The following is a 21,273-nucleotide window of genomic DNA, read 5'->3' on the forward strand; positions in this document are numbered from 1 at the left end:
GAGCGGTTCTAGGCGCTTCAGTCCGAAACCACGCTGCTGCTACTGTCGCAGGTTCGCATCTTGCCTCGGGCATGGACAGCCATTTGAACAATACCTGGCCAATTTTTTGTTAATGACTACAATTCTTTTAGTGACACCGACAAACAGCCGGACTTCGTCCGCCCGTGTTGACGACACCCGCCGTCCTCCGTGTGGAGGCAAAGCCGGCGGATCGGCTAGCGGCCGTGTGACGCGACCACTGTGCGGTGCGGTGCGGCCTCCAGCTCCAGCCACCGCTGGAACCGCTGGAAGCGGACACCGACTCGGCCGGCGTGGCCTTGCAGCGGTCCGCGGCGCGCTGGGCGCCGGTCCGCCCAAACGGCGCGGCTGGGATGTGGCCGGGCAGCGTCGCGTTACACGCCTGGGCGTGGCGGGACGCCGGGCCGCGCCCTATAAAAGACGCGGCCGCGCTTCCCGAAGCACTGACTCGCACCGCAGAGCTCCACACCAGCACCCAGCAGCAGACATGAAGGTGCGTACACGTCTCACCTCTACCTCTCTCTCTCTCTCTCTCTCTCTCTCTCTCTCTCTCTCTGTCTCTGTACTACATTCTAGCTGTATGTGACGCGAAGTACCCAGAAGTTCCAGGTAGTAGCTTACTGTAGGTGTCTCCGTATACAAAACACTTAGAAACATCCAAATGTGTTATTACTCAAGAAATTTTCGCCACATGATACTTTACAGAGCACTCTAAATTCGTAGTGACCTCCCACAGGGATTCATTTTGTGTCCTCTACTACTCACGATGCTGATGTACGATGGTCGTTCAATAAGTAATGACTTACTTTTTGTTTTCAGAACAGAGTCAGAATTTGATGACAATGTACATCAACATGGCTTGTCCATGTCCTCTTTCTCTACGTAGTCTCCAACGTTGTGGAAGAGCATGTTTTCCCCTGCTGGTAAAAGCTCTTGTCCTGTAGGCGAAGCCGTGTTTTCACTGCATGACTGACACTTTCATCTTCAAAGTGTGTCCTCCAAAGAGAATCTTTAAGCGACCCAAAGAGATGGTACTCCGAGGGTGCCGGGTCTGCACTGTGGGGTGGATGAGCCAATGATGTCCAACAGTGTGTTTCCGGGTTCTTGTGTGTAGGCGTGCATTATCGTGTAGGAACAAGATTTATGCTGGATTCTTGTCTGATCGAACACGTCGGAAACTGATCTTGAGTTTATTCATAGTCGTCACGTATCACTCTGAGTTGATGCGTGACCTTTTTGGCATCACATCCACGAGAACGACGCCATCACAATCTCAGAAGATTGTCATCAAGTCTTTTCCGGCACCGGAGATACTCCTCAATTTCTTCTTTTGTTCTGAATGAGGATGGTACCACTCCATTGACTCCCTTTTTGTTTCTGGCGCAAAGTGATGCATCTAGCTTTTGTCCCCCGTAACGATCCGTGACAATACGGAACAGACATCAAATGTGAAGCACCAACAACGACGTTTGTCTACGTATATTAATGGCCTTTTAAAAAAATGTGGGGCATTACTTGTTGAACGACCCTCGTATACAGGACGAAAGACTGATGACGCTGCTTCAATGGCATTTTTTGACCACACCGTTATGTATCACACTCAAATAATAAGTGCCAGAGATACTTGCTGTGTCTTCCAGGCAGTGATCCACTGACAAACTCGCTTTTAGTTGCAGCCTTTTGTCTTCATACACAAAAGAAGTGAGAACGTCAAAAAGAGTTATTCGTCAACGTATACAATGCTACATTCCTAACTGGAAATACTCCACAGGGAACGGCTGTCCCACAGGGATTCATTGTATTACATCTACTATTTTTTATCACTCTTTTGACATTTTGTCCATCTCACACTGGTACTTTCACATAAAATTCTCAATGATTCCTTGTATATATAAGAATCTCTGTTTTCCCCCACAATTTTCGTCCCCTTATGGATCCCTCTAGTACCATAGAAACTATTCTGGTGTCTTATTGTTAGTGGATGACGCAGTTATGTATCACATTCGAGTTATGTCTATCCAGTATACAAGAAGTTTCAGGTAGTGACCCACTGACAGCCTTACTTTTTGTTCTCACCTATTGCCTTTATATACAAAATAAGAAGCGTGTCAAAAGAGCTATTAGTCCAGGAATTTCCGACATCTGAGACTTAATGCAGCACTCTAAACTCGAAAACCTCCTCAGAAAATTGATCTCCCACGGGGATTCACTCTGTTACCTCTATTATTTTTCTTTCATGTATTGCTGTTCGTATCTCCCTTGTGGTAATTTTTTCACTTCAGAGTATCACCTACAAGCAACATTCTCAATTATTTCTTGCATATATTGTAATCTGTGTCTTCCTGTACAATTATTGTCCTCCTAAGATTATTAAGGCTTTCCTGGTCACTTGTTGACAAACTGCCTGTTGGCTTCCGTCTGGCGTTCTTCGGCCAATGTTTATCTGATAATTTTTCTGACGTTTCACCAGTACGTGTGGCTAGCATTGTTAAAGCTTCACTCTCACCAGCAACAATGTAGAGAAAAATTTTAACAATGCCATCAGCCTGTGCTTGCAGAACGTCAGAAAAATTATGAAAAAAACGTCGGCCGAAGTACCTGAGATAGAAGCCAATAGGCAGCTTGTAATCCCTAAGGGTTTAACACATTTCCAATAAACTTTTATCTATGATCCTGCTAAATACAATAAAAAGATGCAGTAGCACTGCTTCAATATTATTGCCGCGTGAGTCATTTATGCAAATGTAGCACCCCACATAGTTGCTTAAGTTTAGAAAATCAAAATTAGACAGTATTAACAACAAAATAATACCTTTTTCTTCTGGTGATAGGCAAAAATAATCATTAACAGGAGTTCATATGCTACAGGTGTTAGTATAATATCACATGGATTAATGAAGACATATAGATAGGAAATATTGAGAGACTACCGAGAAAGTGAAGATTACCCACGAAATGTTTTCTTACCAACTTATCGAAAGCTGTGTCTCAATTTATCGTGTATCCAAACTATAACATCGGGTGAGGGGATAAAGAATATCAATCTAATGGCTTATCATCATAGATTAGTTACTTTCGTCGACAATGCACTCTTACAGATGTATGCACGCGTTTCAGCGCATAACATGACAGGAGATCGCGCTTCCTGGTGTAAATCGCTGTCAAAACTCCGTAAAACCCTTTAAGGGAAGGAGCGATTCTTCTCGTACTTGTGGTTTACATTCCACGCCAGAATGTCAATGTCAAACGTACAAGGGCGCGTAACTTATGCATGCACGTCCGGATGGTAAATTTGCTACAGAAATTCGACTACAAACTGACCGAAAGAGAATACAGTTGAAAGTCTTATCCATTATCGCTTTCCCCTCACCTTAAAAAAGACGTATGAGAGTATTTGGGAAAGTAATAATCTGTGCTCATTTCGAGTTGGGTGTCCATTCCCGGAAAGACAAAATGGGACTATTGATGAATTTTCATCAAGTTTTATTTGGTATTAACGAATACCCTCACTCTAACCTTAGAATTTCGTCACGGAGGGAAGTGTGGGGGACAAAATTGAAGAGGAATACCGTCTTGACTACTGGAAGCAGATTCATTCGGATGGAGGTTGCAATAGCTATGCAGAGATGAAGAGGATTACATAGGACTATCATGGAATGCTCCAGATGTACTAGCCACTGGCAGCCTCCACTTGCGTTTATTGTTACAATTTCAAGACCCACAAAGCTATGTAATGCCTCGACAATTTTTTTGGCCTTGCACAGGAAAACAAAAACAAAAAGAAAGTAATAATTATGACTAAGGTATACTTATTGAAAGGACTCTTAAGCATCAACGAGAAACTGAATCACACTATGTGCCAAGAAGAGGGAAGCACCTAGAAGAGGAAGAGGAAACGAAATGAAGCTTCACGAGTTGAGAACGCATGTGACGTTATTTCGGTGGGTACAAAATCGTGTGAAATTTACAAAGAGCTACGCAATATGAGCCCACTGATCTGCGTGACTTTGCACTCGCTCCGACCTGCCTGCACGCAGTGATTCGGGTTTTAAGGGATTCCTCTGCTGGGGAAAGTTGGTCCACAGCTGTTGTAACTGGTCCTTGATATCCCGCATACTACAACGAGGACAGAGCGGAGGGTCGAACAGATGCCGCGCAAGTTCTAAAGGGGTGGGTGGCAGTTCTTGGGGCATTTCTGGCCACGGGAGTACCTCGGCATCACGCAGACCGTTAATGGATACACGTGCTGTATGTGGACAAGCATTATCCTATTGAAAAATGTCACTACGATGGTGTCAAAAGAAAGACATCTACATTCAGAGTTACCTCAGTCACTAAGAGCATGACCGTAAGTTGTACCGCGCGAGGTGACGCAGTGGTTAGCACACTCGACTTGCATTCGGGAGGACGACGGTTCAAACCTGCGTCTGGCCATCCTTATTTAGGTTTTCCTTCATTTCCCTAAATCGCTTCGGGCAAATGCTGGGATGGTTCCTTTCAAAGGGCACGGAAGACTTCCTTCCCCATCCTTACTTAATCCGATGGGACTAAAGACCTCGATGTTTGGTCCCCTCCCACAAATCAACCAACCAATCAACCTTAAGTTATAACAGACGGCTCCCCAGGCGATGACACCGGAGATAACACCGCTGTGCCTCTCCAAAAGATTGTAACAATGGGAGCTCTCCCCAGATCGCCACCATACTCGCCCGACGATGGTCATCTGGGCAGTGCAGAAGCTCGATTCATCGCTCGACGCAATGCGACGGCGTTCGTCAGAGTCCAGGCTTCGCGTTCACGGCACCACTCCAAATGCAGTCGATTGTGTTGTGGTGTTAATGGTAGTCTACACATTCGACAATATTTGTCTAGTCCAGTTGCTGGTAGTTTCCGATATATGATGTGGGATAACACAGTGCTGCATGGAGTCCATTACCTGTCCTCCGGGGCTGCTGCAGATGTGAAGGGGTCACGATGTGCTCGGTGCACAGTACCGCGTTCGTCCGTTGTGCTGGTCAGGCGTGGCCGAACGGAACCCCGACGACGAGTCTGCCTGAACTGTCGTTCCCATGCAGTCCAACAATGCGGCACTGTCGCATCCAAATGGTCCACAAATCTGTATATGCCACTATTCGATCAGACGGTCACATGACTACAGACACTGAGACCCCTTTCAAGTTCTGTGAAGTACTGTCTCGCACGAGAAACAAGCATCTCCGGGTCCTTCACGTTGATCGTGCAGCATCTGACGTTCTTGACGTCCTGTACCCTGATAAACCAAAGCCTTATGCCCATGGCCCACCGTGAGATTGGATGTGGTCTGATAACGTTGCGGGAAAGTAACGAGGTAAGGAAAGTATATAAGCGGAGCAGAAGCGAGTGGGGCAGTCATTCTCGGGACGATACGGGCCGAAAATGGAGCAATGTGTCTTCGACACAGGCCAGATTATGATTACCCAGAGCCCATGAACGAGTATCTCGAAAGCGGGGTAGCTGGTCAAATATTCACGTGCTACTGTCGTGAGCAGCTGTGGAAATTGATACCACAGTGAAACTACTGCTAGGCGCTAAACGGTTGGCCGTCCACACAGAACATGGACTTCGGAGAACTGCCTGCCCTGTAACGTAGGATAGGCGGCGATCTATGGCATATCTCGCAAAAAAGCACAATGCTGGTGCAGGCAAAAGTGTTTCGGAGCACACCATTCAGCGCACAGAGCTGAGCATTGGACTCCGCAGCAGGCGACCCCTGCGTCTTCCCATGTTGACACAGCCTCATCATAAATTACAATTGCAGTGGGCACGGGATCAATGGAATTGGATCGCGGATTAATGGACACTTGTTACACCAGGACGATGGTCATCTCCATAACGTGCACCGCTCCATGGACGCAGATTGATCGGAACAGTTTAATGCTATGATAGACATTCCCCTGCTCCTGGATGGGCCCTTTGGTAATAATCGAAGACACGTTGACAGCTGCGGACCACCTGCATCCTTCATCCTTGATGTCTTCCACGACGGCGACGTCGTCTTTCAACAGGATAATTGTCCGTGTCTCAAAGCTGGAATTGTGCTACAGTGGTTTGGGGAACACGACAGTGAACTCACGTTGATGTCTTGGACACCAGAGTTGCCGGATGTGTATCCTATCGAACCCATCTGGGTCGCTATAAGGTGCCATCACCGTGTAGACAGATCATCGGGCCGTTATTTACGGGAATTACATGACCTCCACTCGGACATCGTCCCCCACATACCTCCCAACAAACTGTAGAACAGATTATACGCAGAATCGGTGATGTATTGCGTTCCAAAGATGTCCCAACAAGCTATTTAGCAGGCGGTCACAATGTTTCGGCTCGTCAGTGTATATGTTCTACGAGGCGTGGTGACAACACAAAATACGAACAACAACACTGCGCTGTGGCGGCCGTTTACCTGTCCCAGGGAATTGCATCTATAATCATTTTTATACTCGCCGATGGTGTGTACATATGCAAACTTACATGTCTTCTGGGTACTTCACTTTCTTCATCTGGCTATATATTCTTTGGGTGAGGCTAGTTGGCAGAAAAAGTAAGAAACTACGAATCTGAAATGTTCGATGTGCTGCCTCAGTGATTCCAAAGATTTTTCCAAATCAAATGTTCAAATGTGTGTGAATTCCTGAGAGACCAAACCGCTTAGGTCATCGGTCCCTAGTCTTACACATTACTTAAACTAACTTATGTTAAGAACAACACAAACACCCATGCCCGAGGGAGGACTCAAACCTCCGGTGGGAGTGGCCGCGCAGTCCGTGAGATGACGCCTAAAACCGCACGGCTTCTCCGCGCGGCGGATTTTTTCAAACATTTGTCGTTTTTTCACCACTGTCAGTGTGTTTTTAATGTGAGAAACACACAGCAGTACCTTCTTTGAGAGCCCACGTCAAGTTACAGGTCCACGTGGGGCAGAGTTTTTAAGTTTAAAAGGTCGGAGTCGGGCCAGGCGGCACCGCATCCAATAAGACCACACAGGGTGAAGCACCTTGGTGTGGAAACCAGCTTTCAGGATGGCGACAGTATCATTTATTTTCCTTACTTACTTTCACGACTCATTTCTTGTAATAGTGGATCTCGTTGAGCGGTAATTTACGATAAGGGGTTGGGCAAAATCTATGTATTACAAGTGATATTGTGTTGATCAAGTACCTGATCAGAACTGAGTTAGATTTATTCACCAGTTTAGGCAAATGTATTGAAGTTTTCCGGTCCTGGCAGTCAAAAATAAATAACGATAAAGGCACAAAATATATACATTCGAAAACTGAGTGACATCGTAGCCAGTTCGCCCGCAGTGCCATCTAAACTGTCGCGGAGAAGTGGAAAACACAGTTAGCGGCCGTGAGCCGTGTGGAAGCGATGCGACCAGCCGCGGCTCGCCTCCGATGAAAACGAGAGTGCGTGACGCAACCGCCGGCGTCCCACCTTGACTTAACACAGAGCCGCCGAGGTCGCGGCCGAGAGCCGCAGATCTACGTCGCCAGCAGGCGTCTTCTCGCAGCCGGCCATCTCATCCTCTGTCCCGAAGTCTGGTTCCGAAGCACCGTCCTGACCTTGCAGATCTCTAATATCACTACACAGGCACAGAGTTTGACGTCAGCAAGAAGACCGTGTTCTCATCCACAAAATAAGGAAATCTCTTTTCGAATCATGTATTCAGAAACACTTAGTTTCACAAAATTCCTTGTCAGAGGCTTTCTTTTCGTTCATTTGTGATGATCTTCTCTACGTATAGTACAAGTCCGGAAATACCCTCATAAAATCGAAACGCAAACAGCAAAACAAAGTGCTGATACAAGAGAAAGAGGAGGGGGAAAAACTTATAGGATATGTTACCAACATGGCGGCCATCTTGAAAGCCGCCATTTTGGATTCAAGTCGATAATTTTGAATGGGAAGGTCGTCATGCGACATGTAATACACGTGGAGAATTTCACTAGAAAAGCGATGGCGTTGTTATTTTGCACATGGCTTTATTCAGTCTCGAGTTATAACCAACTTTGTGTGGCAGAATTGATACGATCGGCAGCGCGAGTGTTACGTACCGAAAAGGCATTAAGCCGACGTTACACATTCCAGAGGGAACATCAACAGTCACAGGAACGGTCCGATATGCTGCCCACTACGTCGGAGAATTAATACTATCCTCCGAACCGAGTCCTGATAAACTTTAACCAACAGATCCGGCGGAATTTGACCGCTCACATGAGCTTAAGATGAACCAGATCCGGTATAAACGAGTGCTTTGACGCGACCCAACCAGATCCGGCATAATACAGTGCTTTGACGCGACCCCACAGGAAAAATCCAAAGGAGTTAAATCTGGTGAACGTAGTGGGGGAACTGCACATCCAGGTACGCCACACACTGCGCCCATAATGCGGTACCAACATATGGAATGGATTTACAGATATGCGAGTGTCTCGAAGACTTCTTAAGTTATAGAACGCAGTATGTTGTCCTTGACGGTGAATGTTCATTAGAGACAAGGTTATTCTTAGGAGTGGCACGGGAAGTGTGATAGGACCGATATTATTCTCTATAGACATAAACGGTTTGGCGGACAGGGTGGGCAGCAATTTGCGGGTGTTAGCTGATGATACTGTGGTGTACGGAAAGGTGTCGAAGTCGAGTGACTGCAGGAGGATACCAGATGACTTTGACGAAATGTCTGTTTGGCATGATGAATGGCAGGCAGCTGTAAATGCAGAAAAATGTAAATTAATGCGGATGGGTAGGAAAAACAAACCTGTAAAATTCAGATACGGCCTTACTATTGTCCTGCTTGACACAGTCACATCGTTTAAATACGTGGGCGTAACGTCGCAAAGAGATGTGAAATGGAACGAGCATGTGATGATTGTAGTGGAGAAGGCGAATGGTCGACTTCGGTTTATAGGGAGATTTCTAGGAAAGGTGGTTCACCTATAAAGGAGACCGCATATAGGAGGCTGGTGCGACCTATTCTTGAGTACTGCTCAAGTGTTTGGGATCCGTACCAGCTCGGATTGAAAGAAGACATCGAAGCATTTCAGAGGTGGGCTGCTATATTTTTTTTATTGGTAGATTCGAACAGCAGGTGTACAAGGATGCTTCGGGAACTTAAATGGGAATCCCTGGAGGGAAGGCGACATTCTTTTCGAGGAACACCGTTGAGAGAATTTAGAAAACTGGCATTTGAAGCTGACTGCAGAACGATTCTGCCGCCTCCAACATACATCGCACGTATGGACTACGAAGATAAGATACGAGATTAAGGGATCATACGGAGGCATAGAGATTGTCGTTTTCCCTCGTTCTATTTCCGTGTGGAATAGGAAAGGAAATGACTGTTAGTGGTATGGGGTACCCTCCGTCATGCGCCATAAGGTGGACTGAGGAGTATCGATGTACACAAATGACCATTAAAATTGCCACAACAAGAAGAAATGCAGATGATAAGCGGGTATTATTGGACAAATATATTATACTAGAACTGACATGTGATTACATTTTCACGCAATTTGGGTGCATAGATCCTGAGAAATCAGTACCCAGAACCACCTCTGGCCGTAATAACGGCCTTGATACGCCTGGGCATTGAGTCAAACAGAGTCTGGATGGCGTGTACAGGTACAGCTGTCCATGCAGCTTCAACACGATACCACAGTTCATCAAGAGTAGTGACTGGCGTATTGTGATGAGCCAGTTGCTCGGCCACTACTGACCAGACGTTTTCAATTGGTGAGAGATCTGGAGAATGTGCTGGCCAGGGCAGCAGTCGAACGTTTTCTGTATCCATAAAGGCCCGTACAGGACCTGCAACATGCGGTCGTGCGTTATCCTGCTGAAATGTAGGGTTTCGCATGAATCGAATGAAGGGTAGAGCCACGGGTCGTAACACATCTGAAATGTAACGTCCACTGTTCAAAGTGCCGTCAATGCGAACAAGAGGTGACCGAGAAGTGTAACCAATGGCACCCCCCCCCCCCCACCCCTTACATCACGCCGGGTGATAAGCCAGTATTGCGATGACGAATACACGCACGCTTCCAATGTGCGTTCACCGCGACGTCGCCAAACACGGATTCGACCATCATGATGCTGTAAACACAACCTGGATTCATCCGAAAAAATGACGTTTTGCCATTCGTGCACCCAGGTTCGTCGTTGAGTACACCATCGCAGGCGCTCCTGTCTGTGACGGAGCGTCAAGGGTAACCGCAGCCAATATCTCCGAGCTTATTGTCCATGCTGCTGCAAACGTCGTCGAACTGTTCGTGCAGATGGTTGTTGTCTTGCAAACGTCCCCATCTGTTGACTCAGGGATCGAGACGTGGCTGCACGATCCGTTACAGCCATGCGGATAAGATGCCTGTCGTTTCGACTGCTAGTGATACGAAGCCGTTGGGATCCAGCACGGCGTTCCGTATTACCCTCCTGAACCCACCGACTGCATATTCTGCTAACAGTCATTGGATCGCGACCAACGCGAGCAGCAGTGTCGCGATACGATAAACTGCAATCGCGATAGGCTACAATCCGACCTTTATCAAAGTCGGAAACGTGTTAGTACGCATTTCTCCTCCTTACACGAGGCATGACAACAACGTTGCACCAGGCAACGCCGGACCTCCGCTGTTTGTGTATGAGAAATCGGTTGGAAACTTTCCTCATGTTAGCACGTTGTAGGTGTCGTCACCGGCGCCAACCTTATGTGAATGCTCTGAAAAGCTAATCATTTGCATATCACAGCATCTTCTTCCTGTCGATTAATTTTCGCGTCTGTAGCACGTCATCTTCGTGGTGCAGCAATTTTAATGGCCAGTAGTGTAGATGTAGATGTAGGCGTTCATCAAATAGCGAATATTAAAGTCTCACTCCATTCTGTTGTATTGTCCATAACCAACAACAACGTCAGACGTGTAAATTTCCGATTTTTCAATCGAATTCATATATCGTATACGCCAAAATACGTCGTACCTATTGCTGGTGACGTGGAGATTTGAGTTAGCGTGCGAGGGACGCTCCGATGGCTTAGCTGGAAAGAGCACTGCCTGTTTAGTATACTGTATTAACCTGTCAGGAAGTTTGCTTTTAGAGTACATTGCGCTGTAGTATGAAAGACAGGTTCTGGCGTACTCTCCCGCAGCTTATAAGCGTATGTAAACAAAGCAGACGGCGCAGTACCCCAGCTGCTGCCGTGGTCGTTAGCGGGTCACGCCTCCGCCATTGTTCACCCCACGTGGCGACCAGAAAATGGGGAATACCGCTAGTGGAGGCGCCCACCGGAGCGGCGGCCCACGGCGTGCTGGGCGTGGTCGCAGCCGGATGTCTCGGCCTGGGCCAACGGTCCCATCCTGTACTGCTCTGCACCTCTGCAGCTCCCGCACCTGCCGAGCAAGGTCACCCACTCACGGGACAGCATGCTCCGCGTAACTTACTCCTCCATGTAACCTGTTACCGCAGAAGCGTCACATCTGCTTCTACATTTACACACATTTTCTGCAACATACTGTATGGTGCACAGCAGAGCGTACGTTGCAACGCATTTGCTTCCCTGTTCCATCCCAAAAACAGAGCGGGTGAAAAATGACTGACTAAATACCTCCGTACGAGTACTAATCTCCCTTATATTCGTGATCCTCATGCCAAACACTCGTTGGCGGCAGTAGAATCGTTCTGCAGTCATCCTCAAATTTTGGTTCTCTTTATAAACGTTTTGTCATTAAACTGCGTGCTAGTGGAATATCGTCTCAATTATGCTACTGGATTCGTGATTTCCTATCAGAGAGGTCACAGTTCGTAGTAACTGACGGTAAGTCATCTAGTAAAACAGAAGTGATTTCTGGTGTTTCCCAGGGTATTGGTATAGGTCCTCTGTTGCTTCTCATCTATATAAATGATTTAAGAGACATTCTATTCAGCCTTTTTAGCTTGTTTGCAGATGATGCTGTCGTTTATCGGCTAGTAAAGTCATCTGAAGATCTAAACGAATTGCAAAACGATTTAGATAAGACATCTGCATGGTGCGAAAATAGGCATTTGATCCTAGATAATGACAAGTGTGTGGTCATCCACATGACTCCTACAAGTAATCCGTTAAACGTTTGTTACACGATGAAGGGAACAAATCCAAAGGCCGTAAATTCAACTAAATACCTAAGAATTACAAATACGAACACTTTAAATTGGAAAGAATACACAGAAAATATGTGGGAAAGGCGAACCAAAAACTGCCTTGTACTGGCAGAACACTTAGAAGATGCAAAAGATCTACTTTTCCGTCCTCTTTTGGTGTACTGATATGGGATACTTACCAGATAGGATTAGTGGAGTACATCGAGAATGTTCAGCACGTTTTCTATTACCGAGAAATAAGGGAGAGAATGACACTGGCATGATACAGGATTTGGGGTGGAAATGACTAAAACAAAGGCGTTTCTCATTGGGGCGGGATCTTCTCGTGAAATTTCAATCACCAAGTTTCTCTTACGAACGCGAAAATAATTTGTCGACGCTGACCTACGTAGGGAGAAAAGATCATATATATACTAAGATGGTATCTGTACTTTCGGACATATCCGAAAGAACAGATACCATCGGTGACCATGCAGCTCGTTAGAATGAAATTACAATGAAATGAACACCTTTAGCTGCTTACAGGCGTTGACATACGTCAACGGGGACAGATGAAAATTTGTGCCCCGACCGAGATTCGAACCCGGGATCTACTACTTACATGGCAGACGCTCTATCCATCTTTTTTCCCATTTTGTTCGTTTTCGATCGTTGCATCTGCTCGGGATGGACGTCGCAAGACAACCGTTTCAGTTCGTCGTTGATCCATTAACTCAGTTTTTTATTATTATTATTATTATTACGGAGGGCAAATAACCCTCTGACCGAACACGCTGTTACCGTGCTGGCATCCATCTGAGCCACCGAACACACAGAGGATAGCGCGACTGCAGGGATTTATCTCTGGCACGCCTCCCGCTAAACCCACATTCTCAACGTATTGTCCCGCACTACATTCGTAGTGCCCCCGCCCATTATACTCATTACTCGCAGCGCGTTGACGATTCCCGTAAGAGTTCGGGCACTGTCTGTGCATTCGCACAGAAGAAGAAGATGGTCAAGTGGCCGGTGAGCCTGAGCTATATCTTTAGTAAGATGGCATCTGTTCTTTCGGACATGTCTTCCTTGTCGTCCCCGACTGGTGTGCTGGCACTTGATTATACGTCTTAACACCTGGAATACTCCCGTAATCTATCTCACTGTCTGGCCTGTGTGTTGTCGTTCGCGCACCCACACACTTGCCATTAAATGAAACAACAAGATTACTGTTACCAGTCACTGTTTATTTATCTCCACGACGCGTTTCAAAGGTTTAAACCTCCATCATCAGGTGGATTTACATTTGTTAATATGACATTAGTGTGTGTGTGTGTGTGTGTGTGTGTGTGTGTTGTGCTACGATTTTTTGGAGGAACTTGTGGCACTGTCTCCAGTGGTCACAGGTTTCTTTCACAGTAGTAACATATCACATGTGTACTGTCATATTTTGTAAACAAAATAAAATGTTCGCATTTAAAGCTCACACTTGTCACTAGGCGCTCCTCAGCTGTGTAACTGTGACCGCTCACATCTGCAGTGACAACAGATTGAAACTCGACTGCGACTGCGAAAACGTTTAAATGTGAATTCCTGCAATAGATACCAACAACTGATAAGAAGTAACATAGCTACCAACTTGCTTAGTGACACTTAATGCTAAACAGGGGTTGGAGGGGTACGGGGACTCGCCCCTGCCGCGCGGTATTAGCCGTGCGGTCTAGGGCGCTGCAGTCATGGACTGTGCGGCTGGTCCCGGCGGAGGTTAGAGTTCTCCCTCGGGCATGGGTGTGTGTGTTTGTCCTGAGGATAATTTAGGTGAAGTAGTGTGTAAGCTTAGGGACTGATGACCATAGCAGTTAGGTGCCGTAAGATTTGACACACATTTCTGACTCGCCCCTCGCCCTGTGCACCCACTGTGCGTGTTGACGGCGCCCCCCTCTGCCGGCAGGTGGCTATCGTCCTGGCTTGCGCGCTGGCGGTGTGCAGCGCCGGGCTGCTGGCGGGCCCCGCGGCGCTGGTGCGCACGCCCAGCCTCGACTCGGCGGTCATCCAGTCGGACCGGCTGGGCGGCAACTTCGCGTACAGCGCCGTCGAGGGCCACGCGTACGCCGCCGTCAGCCCCGTGGTGCAGAACGTGGTGCGGCCCGTGGCCGTGTCCTACACGGCGCACCAGGTGCCCGTCGGCCACGCCGTGCTGCCCGCCCACCTCTCCTTCGTGCACTCGCCCGCCGTCATCCCCGGCTCCGGACTCATCTTCGCCGGCGCCCCCGTCGCCGCCGCCCCCGCCAGTGACTCCGCCTCCGCGTCCGCCCCCGCACCGGCGGCTCCCGCCCCCAGCAGCGATGCCGCCGTCTCGTCTGACGACACCGTCTCCGTCGAAGCAGCCTGAGCAGACTGATGGTTCCTAGACTTCTTCCTTCCTGTCCTACCTTTCGTCTTTCCTAAAGACTCTGCACTGATGCCACTTCTTTTTAATAAATATCTTTTCTACAATGTGGTATGTTTTGTTTCTTGTACCAGTACGACCAGCTCTAGTTACATTACAGTGTTGCTCATGTTTCTCCTTTTTGTTTTATTCTGTTCAGTTTTTTGAGAATTTGGCAGATTTTAATTTTTATTATTTTCCCCGAAGCTTCTCTCGCATATCTATATGCTACACATATTACACATCTCCTTCTCCCTCTCATTATCCATCTATTTCTCCCGCTTCTCTACTCCCTCTCCCCGTCAATCTCCTCCACTCCTATCGCTCTGTCCATCTCATCCCCCCTCTCTCTCTGTCCATCCCCCACTCCCCCCACTGTTTCTCTCTCTGTTCTTCACCTCTTGCTTCCCCTCTATAGCTCCATTAGCTCCATACCCTTCTCTCTGCTCTCTCTGTCCATTAACACCCCGCCCCTTCTACCTATCCACCTCCTAAACCCAACCTCTCCCTGTTCATTGCCCCCTCCCCTTTCTCCCTAACCATCACCACCTCCGCCTCTGTCAGTCCTTGTCATCCTTGACCCTTCCTCTGTCCATTCCCTCACCCCCTCTTTCTGTCGATGACCCTATCTCTCCTATTCACCTCTTCCTAACTCCACTATTCATTCAATCTTTCTCCATCCACCCCATACTTCCCCCAGCTGCGTCCATCGATCCACATGTGTAGCCTCAGCAAAACAGGGGTATTTAGCACAGTGGTACTACTCCCACAACATGCCTGTCATGCAGGGCAGCCTAAAAGTCTAGGGATAGAAAACTATTTTTTTGAAACTGACATGCTGGCTGACCCACAAAGCAGGTCGGTGCAGAGCAGCCCACTTGGCATGGGCTATGAAACATACTTTTGCCTCTATCTCTGCCCCTGTGGGAGCTAGGAGCTTCTACCCATCATACTCAAGTTTGATGTTTGCGTATAAAACTTGTTTTGGAGGAGATCCTGGATATACATACACAATTCTGCTTTATAGAATGTAGAAGAGTGCTTAACTTTGTGGCCAGATGCCCTAGTCGTCAGATTGCTAAATCTCAGTGTAGGTAAAGTCTGAGCATTCTTTTCCTTGCCTGTTGCTGCCATGTACGTTTGTGATTAGCTGAAATCAAGTCACGTGATATTTTCCGCCATACTGGACCTTTTGGTTGCTTGTGTAATGTTGGAGGGTTTGTGTATTTTCCTACATTTCGTGCTGAGTGATGCTGCAGTGCTTTCAGCTGTATTTTTCAAGCCTGGAAGGGAGAGTGACTTTATAGGGTTGACTTATGAATGGAGAGATGCAGTAACAAGAAGAATCGGGCTGATGAAAATCAGCAAACCTAATTGTCAGTCTGCAAGAGAAACTTAATAGTGTGTGGTAAGTATAATTTCCATGCATTGACGTAAATTGTAAGATTTAAGAGTGACGACTGTAAGAAACATCTATAGTCTCTAAACTTGAACAAATTTGCGACCAAATTTCCGGCCTGACCTTGCAGGAGGTATCTTAAGTCTGGGCTCTTCTTTAAACTTTGCTGCCAGGCAAACGTAGCTGCTGTATCACTGTATGGTTTTTTTTTTTTTTTTTTTTTGCTAATTTCTTCTAAATTCTCACAGAAACTGCTTCAGAATTCTTACATTTGTCATGCAGCTTTGAATTTTCTTTTTAAAAACGTTGTTTTTCGACCTAATATTGGTTGTCTTTTTCTGCTTCTGAAAGTTCAAGACGATCGGTTGGAACCTTTAGATATTTACGGTAACACTAAGTATTTGAAATCCTTGCTGTAATATGACCTAAATAATTTACCACTGTCGCTGGATTCTCTGCTCCAGCTGAACCGATCATTGACTGCAAATAGTTATATTTGGCTGCTTGGAGACCATTTGCAGCCATTTGTTCCCAAACAATGATGAAATTTCTATGGGTAACGATATGACATGTCACCAGCCCAAATTTGTTTACAATTGGTTTGATGAATTTTCTGTGCAATTCAGCCAAATGACTTGGCTACCCGGATTGCCTAACGTGAATCCCATTGAACTTTTATGGGACATAATCGAGTGGTCAGTTCGTGCACAAAATCCTGCAGCAGCAACACTTTTGCAATTAAGAACAGATATGGAGGCAGGAAAAGGGAGAGAAGGAAACATAGTAGGTGAATATGGATTGGGGGACAGAAATGAAATAGGAAGCCGTCTGGTCGAATTTTGCACAGAGCACAACATAATCATAACTAACACTTGGTTTAAGAATCATGAAAGAAGGTTGTATACATGGAAGAACCCTGGCGATACTAAAAGGTATCAGATAGATTATATAATGGTAAGACAGAGATTTAGGAACCAGGTTTTAAATTGTAAGACATTTCCAGGGGCAGATGTGGACTCTGACCACAATCTATTGGTTATGACCTGTAGATTAAAACTGAAAAAATTGCAAAAAGGTGGGAATTTAAGGAGATGGGACCTGGATAAACTAAAAGAACCAGAGGTTGTACAGAGATTCAGGGAGAGCGTAAGGGAGCAATTGACAGGAATGGGGGAAATAAATACAGTAGAAGAAGAATGGGTAGCTTTGAGGGATGAAGTAGTGAAGGCAGCAGAGGATCAAGTAGGTAAAAAGACGAGGGCTAGTAGAAATCCTTGGGTTACAGAAGAAATATTGAATTTAATTGATGAAAGGAGAAAATATAAAAATGCAGTAAGTGAAACAGGCAAAAAGGAATACAAACGTCTCAAAAATGAGATCGACAGGAAGTGCAAAATGGCTAAGCAGGGATGGCTAGAGGACAAATGTAAGGATGTAGAGGCCTATCTCACTAGGGGTAAGATAGATACCGCCTACAGGAAAATTAAAGAGACCTTTGGAGATAAGAGAACGACTTGTATGAGTATCAAGACCTCAGATGGAAACCCAGTTCTAAGCAAAGAAGGGAAAGCAGAAAGGTGGAAGGAGTATATAGAGGGTCTATACAAGGGCGATGTACTTGAGGACAATATTATGGAAATGGAAGAGGATGTAGATGAAGATGAAGTGGGAGATATGATACTGCGTGAAGAGTTTGACAGAGCACTGAAAGACCTGAGTCGAAACAAGGCCCCCGGAGTAGACAATATTCCATTGGAACTACTGACGGCCGTGGGAGAGCCAGTCCTGACAAAACTCTACCATCTGGTGAGCAAGATGTATGAAACAGGCGAAATACCCTCAGACTTCAAGAAGAATATAATAATTCCAATCCCAAAGAAAGCAGGTGTTGACAGATGTGAAAATTACCGAACTATCAGCTTAATAAGTCACAGCTGCAAAATACTAACACGAATTCTTTACAGACGAATGGAAAAACTAGTAGAAGCCAACCTCGGGGAAGATCAGTTTGGATTCCGTAGAAACACTGGAACACGTGAGGCAATACTGACCTTACGACTTATCTTAGAAGAAAGATTAAGGAAAGGCAAACCTACGTTTCTAGCATTTGTAGACTTAGAGAAAGCTTTTGACAATGTTGACTGGAATACTCTCTTTCAAATTCTAAAGGTGTCAGGGGTAAAATACAGGGAGCGAAAGGCTATTTACAATTTGTACAGAAACCAGATGGCAGTTATAAGAGTCGAGGGACATGAAAGGGAAGCAGTGGTTGGGAAGGGAGTAAGACAGGGTTGTAGCCTCTCCCCGATGTTGTTCAATCTGTATATTGAGCAAGCAGTAAAGGAAACAAAGGAAAAATTCGGAGTAGGTATTAAAATTCATGGAGAAGAAATAAAAACTTTGAGGTTCGCCGATGACATTGTAATTCTGTCAGAGACAGCAAAGGACTTGGAAGAGCAGTTGAATGGAATGGACAGTGTCTTGAAAGGAGGATATAAGATGAACATCAACAAAAGCAAAACAAGGATAATGGAATGTAGTCTAATTAAGTCGGGTGATGCTGAGGGAATTAGATTAGGAAATGAGGCACTTAAAGTAGTAAAGGAGTTTTGCTATTTGGGGAGCAAAATAACTGATGATGGTCGAAGTAGAGAGGATATAAAATGTAGGCTGGCAATGGCAAGGAAAGCGTTTCTGAAGAAGAGAAATTTGTTAACATCCAGTATAGATTTAAGTGTCAGGAAGTCATTTCTGAAAGTATTCGTATGGAGTGTAGCCATGTATGGAAGTGAAACATGGACGATAAATAGTTTGGACAAGAAGAGAATAGAAGCTTTCGAAATGTGGTGCTACAGAAGAATGCTGAAGATTAGATGGGTAGATCACATAACTAATGAGGAAGTATTGAATAGGATTGGGGAGAAGAGAAGTTTGTGGCACAACTTGACCAGAAGAAGGGATCGGTTGGTAGGACATGTTCTGAGGCATCAAGGGATCACCAATTTAGTATTGGAGGGCAGCGTGGAGGGTAAAAATCGTAGAGGGAGACCAAGAGATGAATACACTAAGCAGATTCAGAAGGATGTAGGTTGCAGTAGGTACTGGGAGATGAAAAAGCTTGCACAGGATAGAGTAGCATGGAGAGCTGCATCAAACCAGTCTCAGGACTGAAGACCACAACACAACAACATGGAGGCAGCAAGGCTGAATATCTCTGCAGGGGACTTCCAGCAATTTGTTGAGTACATGCTACACCAAGTTGTTGCATTATGCCGTGCAAAAGGAGGTTCAACATTTTACATGGTGGTCTTCGATGACTTTTGTCGCATCAGTGCAACTTCTCTGCAGTTCCAATACAGATGGTGCTAGAGAGAACTCATGAGAATGCATGAACTCTGCAAGTATTTATGGAATGACTAGCACAGGGGCTATGAACATAGCCTTTGAATTTACTTCTTGAATTTTTCGTTGTATTCCTCCATTTACACCTGACTCTGATGCGGCATTGTCACAATCTTGAGCCCTGAGCAATGCCCATCTTTTTACAGCTGCTTTTGAATATCTTTTGACACACCTTCTGCAGTCTTTTACGACATGCAAAAAAACCTAAGAAGAGTTCTAGAACTTCCACAATGTTGTCTTCTGCATGGATATATCCGATTAATTGGGTTTGTTTGATCAATTCTTCTTTTAGCAGGAGTGCTGTCAAAAATTATTTCCTTATTTTTAACCTTTTTTACAACTGAGATAATTTTTACCTTAACACATTCACCAAAAATAAAAATGAATTCATTTTGTATCCCTTTTGACAAATAGGAAGGTAATCTCTTTGACCATAGGTGGAATCCTCAAGTTCTAAACAGCGCTTTTTTTTAAAAAAAAGAAAGAAACTGAATCATCTATCATCATCAGTTGCACAAGTTCTAAGTAATTTCATCTGTTTTCTAATGAAATGTCTTCATGATGAAAGTGGAAAACAAGGTTCTGCTGGCCAAAAAATAGTGTAATATCTAAAAAGGCCATTTAAATTGTTTCTCCTTTTCTTGGTCTCCTCATTAATTTACACTCACATTTTTAAACTGTACATTTCAGTATTCATGTGTGGATGATATAGGCATCAAAAAACTTATCATGTAGAATAACTGTGTCTAGCAGATAACTGGTTATCATTCTACAGACTTTATGTTCCGTGCAGAACTTTATAAAAATTGTAAAAATTCTGAACAGACCCATTGACAATTTCCATGGCCTGACAATAGGTAAGTAGATACCTATCTTCATATTTTGCATACATGTGGAACCTCCAAGTCCAACTACTTCTTAGGTACTGAACATATTTTGATCTTGTGTCGGATTTGATTAAAATGATCTGGTCCTGGGTGACCTCGAAGGACCAGGGGCCTAGGGTGGGTCAACATTACCATCCTGCCTCCCTCCACCCCCTTCCTCCCCAACCGCTATCATCCGCCACTGGTGGAGACAAGATTATGTTAATTATAGCATGCACAGAGGCATTTTAAAAAATCATTATTCTTCCACTCCATATATGTATGGAACGAGAAAAGACCCAAGTAACTGGTATAGTGGCACATACCCTCTGTCATGCACTTCACAGTGGTTTGCAGAGTAGAATGTAGATGCAGATTTTAAAATTAGTTTTTTTATGTAGCCATACAGTGTTGAATATTGGATTAAAGAATTTTATACATGCCAGTTGTCAAGTAAAATGTAATAAAGGTGTTAAAATGTTCGAAAAAGAATCACTACGACATGCTATTCTAAGAGCATGTGGTAAAATATCAAACTACCTTCATAATGCAGAACATGAAGGAAACTGAAATTTGTCCCAGCGAGTAAATGTATTTGTTGACATACTACGCTTTCATTTTAAATTCGAGACGTTCAGTTTGAAGCTTGTGCTTAACCTCATCAATGCACGAGTTACCTGACCTCGTTCGTTTCGTAAAGACGATTAAATATACTGAAGTGATCCATGTGTTAGCAGCAGTGTGATAGACGCAGTCTCTCTGCCGCCGCCATGTTCGCCGTACTTTCCCTGTACAGAGCTTTAAAGGCTAGGAAGTCGTGTTTGTCGTCTATCTGTGAATTGCGGAAACAGGACTATCTCATCAACAGTATCCAGACACCTGTTAGTGCCGACTGGGGTGGCCGAGCGGTTCTAGGTACTACAGTCTGGAACCGCGCTGCTGCTACGGTCGCAGGTTCGAATCCTGCCTCGGGCATGGGTGTGTGTAATGTCCTTAGGTTAGTTAGGTTTAACTAG

General features: G+C 45.3%; 1 protein-coding gene across 1 annotated transcript; it reads left to right on the plus strand.

Moving 5' to 3' along the window:
* The first annotated feature begins 351 nt into the window (after positions 1-351).
* LOC126483608 (translation initiation factor IF-2-like) lies at positions 352-14,658 on the plus strand. Its single transcript, XM_050106645.1, has 2 exons — positions 352-511; positions 14,114-14,658. The coding sequence occupies exons 1-2, from the start codon at positions 506-508 to the stop codon at positions 14,552-14,554; spliced, it is 447 nt and encodes a 148-aa protein (XP_049962602.1). The 5' UTR covers positions 352-505; the 3' UTR covers positions 14,555-14,658.
* The last annotated feature ends 6,615 nt before the right edge of the window (positions 14,659-21,273 follow it).

The sequence above is a fragment of the Schistocerca serialis genome, chromosome 6 (assembly GCF_023864345.2).
Source record: "Schistocerca serialis cubense isolate TAMUIC-IGC-003099 chromosome 6, iqSchSeri2.2, whole genome shotgun sequence".
Taxonomy (NCBI): domain Eukaryota; kingdom Metazoa; phylum Arthropoda; class Insecta; order Orthoptera; family Acrididae; genus Schistocerca; species Schistocerca serialis.